The sequence below is a fragment of the Carica papaya genome, chromosome 4, assembly GCF_054855325.1.
Source record: "Carica papaya isolate Zhongbai chromosome 4, ASM5485532v1, whole genome shotgun sequence".
In the NCBI taxonomy this organism is placed as follows: domain Eukaryota; kingdom Viridiplantae; phylum Streptophyta; class Magnoliopsida; order Brassicales; family Caricaceae; genus Carica; species Carica papaya.
The window spans coordinates 67055-72670 of NC_142312.1; the positions used below are offsets into that span (position 1 = coordinate 67055).

General features: G+C 33.8%; 1 protein-coding gene across 4 annotated transcripts; it reads right to left on the reverse strand.

The window, feature by feature from the left end:
• Positions 1 to 1129: 1129 nt before the first annotated feature.
• LOC110814427 (ternary complex factor MIP1 leucine-zipper protein (Protein of unknown function, DUF547)) lies at positions 1130 to 5288 on the reverse strand. Of its 4 annotated transcripts, XM_022041901.2 has the most exons (12): positions 5020 to 5288; positions 4802 to 4909; positions 4229 to 4336; positions 4017 to 4133; positions 3169 to 3696; positions 2708 to 3072; positions 2523 to 2622; positions 2347 to 2406; positions 2175 to 2258; positions 1941 to 2057; positions 1513 to 1607; positions 1130 to 1427 (listed from the first exon to the last, which is right to left on the reverse strand). In XM_022041901.2, the coding sequence occupies exons 2-12, from the start codon at positions 4862 to 4864 to the stop codon at positions 1412 to 1414; spliced, it is 1653 nt and encodes a 550-aa protein (XP_021897593.1). In that variant the 5' UTR covers positions 4865 to 4909; positions 5020 to 5288; the 3' UTR covers positions 1130 to 1411. The 4 variants fall into 4 exon arrangements, with proteins under 4 accessions (XP_021897593.1, XP_021897591.1, XP_021897590.1 ...); XM_022041899.2 differs by having other exon boundaries at positions 1130 to 1607; positions 4802 to 4889; XM_022041898.2 differs by having other exon boundaries at positions 1130 to 1607.
• Between the last annotated feature and the right edge of the window lie 328 nt (positions 5289 to 5616).

Sequence of the window (5616 nt, forward strand, 5' to 3'; positions counted from 1 at the left end):
ATCTTTTGGTCGTTAACAATTTAGTTTTTATGTATTATATTCATTTTAAGAGTAAAGATAATTGTTTAACTTTCTTTTTATTTTATCAAATAAGACAATACTTAGTCAGAATTAAAATATGTGTTTTATCACATTAAAAAATTTCTTAATGATTATTTTTGCCCTCGCCAAGCGCTGTAAATGTTTATATCTTTAGTGGTTATTCCTGAAAAATGTATTAGACAACTTAAGGTGTATGTTATTGACAGACTATGAATAATTTGCGGAGAGAACTCAGAGATAACAGATCTGTGTAGCGTGAGTTTTTCTTCAATCTAAATCTGGTTGAAGCATCATATAATTCTCTGCTTAGTTATGTATATTCTTTTGGATGTTTGGTTGTGTCTCTATGATCCCTGTAAATCATAATTATGGGCTTTTTCATATCATTTGGACCAAACTAGGAATTTTGGATGTTTCCCTCTGCTGAATTGGATTTTTTCTTGCGAAACGTCTTGTTGCCTTTCATGCTCAAATGGAAAGATTGAGCGTGCTAGGATTGTGTTTGATGAATTACATGAATGAACAATTGTTGACTACCATTGGATGTGTAAGGCTTCTTTAAAAAAAAAGATAAAACGAGGAAAATGAATGTTAAACTGGATTGGATTTCTCTTGTGAGTGTTTTTTGGGCTTATACTGATTTTGGAGGAATCTATTCATGGTTATGATTAAGAGAGGTCTTGAATTAGAATTTGTTCATTCACTTTTTCTATTATCAGAACCTTATAACTACTTGCGTACTGGATTTTTAAGCAAGTGCTTGTATGGATTTGCCTTTTTAATTATTTATTGTACTTTTAATTTCTTTTAATCACGATGAAACAATTTTATGGTAAATATAAATGAACTAAATTATGAATTGGTTAAAATTTTAATTCTATAATAATAAATTTGAATTTCCATTTGTAAACAATGATAAAATGGAATGGAAAAACTGTAATGTGTTCCAAGAAGATAGATGAGGTGCTTATGATTGATTCACTTTAAATACTTGTTTATATAGTAATAGACATCAATGGAACATTAACAGAGAAAATTAATCACCTTCAATTTTCACGAAAAGTTCTTCCCCAAAAACCAAAACCAATAATAAACCAATTATCACCATTTCCAAAATACATCTGTGGGTATTTAGCCAGTTGTTCTTTACAAATGCCAGATTTTATGTATGTATTCTTACCAAGTAAACTATTTGAGTATACAAATCCACCAAAACCCAAACCGTATAAACTAGAGTATTCAGATCACCACCTTAAAATCTCTCAACGCTGTAATAGCAGTCTGAAGCTGAAATCATATGGCATTACTTGCACTAATTGAGAATAAGGCTCTTTATCCCTTCTTTCCAGGCACTTCACTGCTTCATTCCTTAGCTCATCAGGCAGCTGCAGGCACACCCAATCAAGTAATGATTCCAAGTCCTTTGCAAAGTCAAGTAGATACCAATCTAAAACCTTTGGGAGTATTAACTTGTTTGTCTTTGAAATCCCAACTGCTGCCTGTAAATACTCTTTCTTTGCAGCTTCTAGCTCATCTTCTACGTTACAGGCTGTATACACCCTCACCTTCATTCCATGAAATTCAATTCATCAGCTAACGCTATTCTTTTACTTTTGAGAAGGGTTCGAGCTTAGACTCAGACCCAAGTCATAAACTTGTAGGTACTGGTATGTAAAAGCTATTCTTGGTTCATAAACATGTCAAAAGTAATAGTTTGCATGTATCTAAAGGTGAAAGAAGTTTTATGATGAGATACTGTAACCATAGCTCTTTTGGAACAGGTAAGTATTGACTTCTTTCCTTTGTTTCTTTTTCTTTTTTTTAGTCATGATAAGGATATAGCAATGTGCCGATGTGAATGCTTTATTGAATCATAGATATTAATTTGACAAACTTACAGCAGGTGAGGACCAACTTCCACAAGCAAGTGAAAATGTAACCAAGGCTTCAGACCATTCCAATCCAAAAGTACTGCGAGCTTTGATTTCATCATTTTTTGCAGCCTTGGGACATGTCTTGATCGATTTGGAGGAAAGAAGAAGATGAATGAGTTCAGTGATGATCTAATTAAACTACCAAAGGCACTTATCTACAATGTAACAGTAAGTGGAATTGGGATGAATTTTACTTACAAATTTCAAGTGATAAGGAAGTCTCAAGATGAAATGCTCGATCGTAAGTGCATTTAGCAAGCGTCCCCCAACAGTAATTGTTGCCTGATATTAACAACATTCTATAGTCAAATGACAGAATTCTTGTCAATAATGTAAGTAAGAAGTAAGAAGAATGAGAAATAGATCCAACCTTTTGCATTAATGCTACTACCATTTCAGGCATCTCAGGAATGCCATGCTCCAAGAAAGCCTGCATTAACAATGGTGAAATGGTCTAAGTAACTAAAACCCACAGTTGATTCTATATTTATAGCTTTCTCATTTTGAGAAGATCAAAATTATCTGTAAGACACAAAACTTTCTTACATTTATCATGCAGGAGTTGTAAGTATTTATCCAAAATGCAAGTTTCTGCTGGTGAGAAAGACCCTCTAAATTTACAGAGGCAAGCTTCCCAAGTAAGATCCTGACATAATCACAAAAAGATATGGTGAACACAAGAGGATGGTTCAATCTCAACTTACAATAACAGAATCAAACCAAGTGCCTACTTTAGTCTATGGATAAGAAATAAAGCATTTGTTCTTCGACTGACATCGATGGAACTAGCTTCAATTGCATAGAGATGCTTATATGGACCAATATCTCTTTTGTTCACATCTTTGCAGATGCCATAAGGATCCTGAAACTCATTTTCTCGACTTCTTTCATGAGAATCTGATGCTGATCTAGAAGGAAATGGCCCTGATTCCACAGCTTTGTCCTTCAATGTTGTCATCCTGGTGAAAATCCCAATCAAGCACTTCACAATATCCTCTGATACTTTGTTTGGAGAGTTGTCTATTTTTGATACTTCAGCATCTGAAGAACCAGATTTGCTATCTTGTGCCTTTTCTTGATCTAATCCACAGTCTAGCTGGACAATTGAGCAGCCTCCACTTAGCATAACTAAATGAAACAGGAAAAAAGCTGTTGTAAAAGATCTTACAGCTGTATACATCTGTATTAGTACCTGTAATTTCAAAGGATCCGTAGACTTCTCTTCATGCTTGTTAGGAAGTTTCTTCCCAGGAGCCACAATTTTAGCAATCTTTTTATCAGGAGATTGTTTATCCTTCATAGTGTTACTGCAGGATTGATTCTCCTTCCCGCTTGTATCTCCAGCTGCAAACGAAGACGGATTTGGTTTCATGGTGGCTTGTTTCCCATTCATTGGCCTACTAGAGCAATGTCCAGGTCGATCAGCTGCTGGATCAGGGGAAAATAGCTTTCTACTTGATGCACTTCTGGCAAGAGAAGGTTGAGACTTGGGCATTGAAGTTAATGAACTGAACTCATTCTGGGATAAAGATTTTGAGCGTTGGTGTTTGTTACTTCTAGCTGGAGATTGTTCAATTGAATCATTTGCAGTCTCAACACTCCTTTTTGATGAAATGTAAACAGCTTCCTGATAGAGACCTTGCCTAAAATTCACTACTTGCTCTTCCAGCCGAACAACTTCCTCTTCCAAAACGGCTACTTCAGCAAGAAGTTCTAAAGTCTAAAAGAACCCAACAGAAAAAAAAAACAAAACAAAAAAAAAAAAACTAATTATTCTTGATTCAAACAAGACAGATTAAAAGGTCAATTTTTAATTATAGTTACAAGTTGGGTTCATCTGGTTCTTCCTATTCTTTCTTCAAACAGTATAATGTAATAAGCTATATTTCTCAATAACAAAATTTAAGCTATATTTGAAATAAATTCAGTGAGAATTTTTGCAAATAAATTACATGAAATTTCTGCCTTGCCTTGGATATAATGTATTGAGAATGGGAGACTGAAATCTAAAAACAATGGGAGACACTGAACCAAGCTTACATATGGAGGGAGATATGGAGGAAGACGAGGAAGAGCTCCTAAAGGTCTAGTAAAAGCTCTCTCTAGTGCTCTATGAACATTCTCTTCATGTCTCAGCTTCCTCTTCAATTTATCGACCTACATATTTCACAAAATTGCACATGCTTCATCTTCAAATTTGTGAATTTGTGAAAAGAAAATAAGCAAATTTAATGGGTGAGAAAAAAATGTACATCTTGTATCAAAGCCATTTTCCTTTCCCTGTTTGATCGTCGCCGATTAACGGCTGCGACTTTGCCTGCAGCAATTGCTCTCTTGCCCTGTGTCTCCATTTCCTCCTCCTTTGCAGTTTTTTTAATATTGAAAGTCAATAAATAAGGATAATGAACAAAAGAAACATAAAGCAGAAACTATTCGTTTCTTGAGACAAGTGAAAGAATTCCACTTCAGATTTGGATCAAAAAGGTTAACTCTTCCTTTAGTACTCAAAACTTCTTTTGGAACTAAAAAAAAACGGGAAGCAATTTAAATATTTCTGAATCCTGAAATCTAATACAAGGATTTAAATAGACAAACCTTTAACCTTGAAGGTATATATTGAAAACATATGTAATGAATCAAACAAAAAATTCTGGGTAAGTCTCAATCTCCAAAAAAGACTCGTTTTCCCGAGAAACAAACAAACGCATGTAAGAAAAACTCTTTTGCCCACAAGAGAAAAATCAAAAGAAAATACGAAAGAAAGAAAGCAAGAAAGAAGAGAGAGAGAGAGAGAAAGGGAGAGAGAGGAAGGAAGAAGAAGTTACTTTACTGTCATGGTTTAAAGGAGCTTTCATGGACTGAAGAGCAGTGCGGGCTCTTGTGTTCATATCTTTATCACAACTTTTCTTTTCACTGGAAAATGAGACAACAATCTGAATATAACCCAAAATTAATAAATAAATACTGGTAAAATGTAGTTATCATAATAATTTAAGCAAGCTTTGAGTTAATAAAAACATGAAAGAGAAATTTCGTGGGTTACCTTTTTTTTTAACCTGTTACAGAGCGGGAAACTTGAAAGTAAAGCGACCAAGAAACGGAAATGTCTGCATGTTTAGATAAATAAGTAAATTATTGAAAGATAGATTCATGGTATTATTTTATATACATTCATATGTCTATACATGCATAGTAAGTAAACATATCTCGAAGCAAGTGAAAAACAAAAGCCCAGAGCAGATGAAGAAGAAGAAAACGACGAGAATTGGAGGATGTGAGCACCATCCAAGGATTGCGTAACAGATGGAAAACAATAAACAGAACTGGTTTAATGTATTTAAGAATTAAAAAGAACACTTACTGTTTTTTTTTTTTCGAAAAAATAAAATAAAATAATCGATTGAATATGATTTTGGCTGATAGTTCCAGTTGAATATGATCCTGGGTGGTAGTAAAATAGTGGAAAAAGGACAAGTGATTTACAGAGAAAAATAATGAATAGGTTTTAAAGAATTGAGGAGCAGGAAGAAGAAACTTGACTCATACTCTCTGCATGTGTTATTATTACTATTATTATTAATAAATGTTGAGAGTACTTTTGAGCAAACATATTAAAAAAAAATTAAATTTCCATTTTATA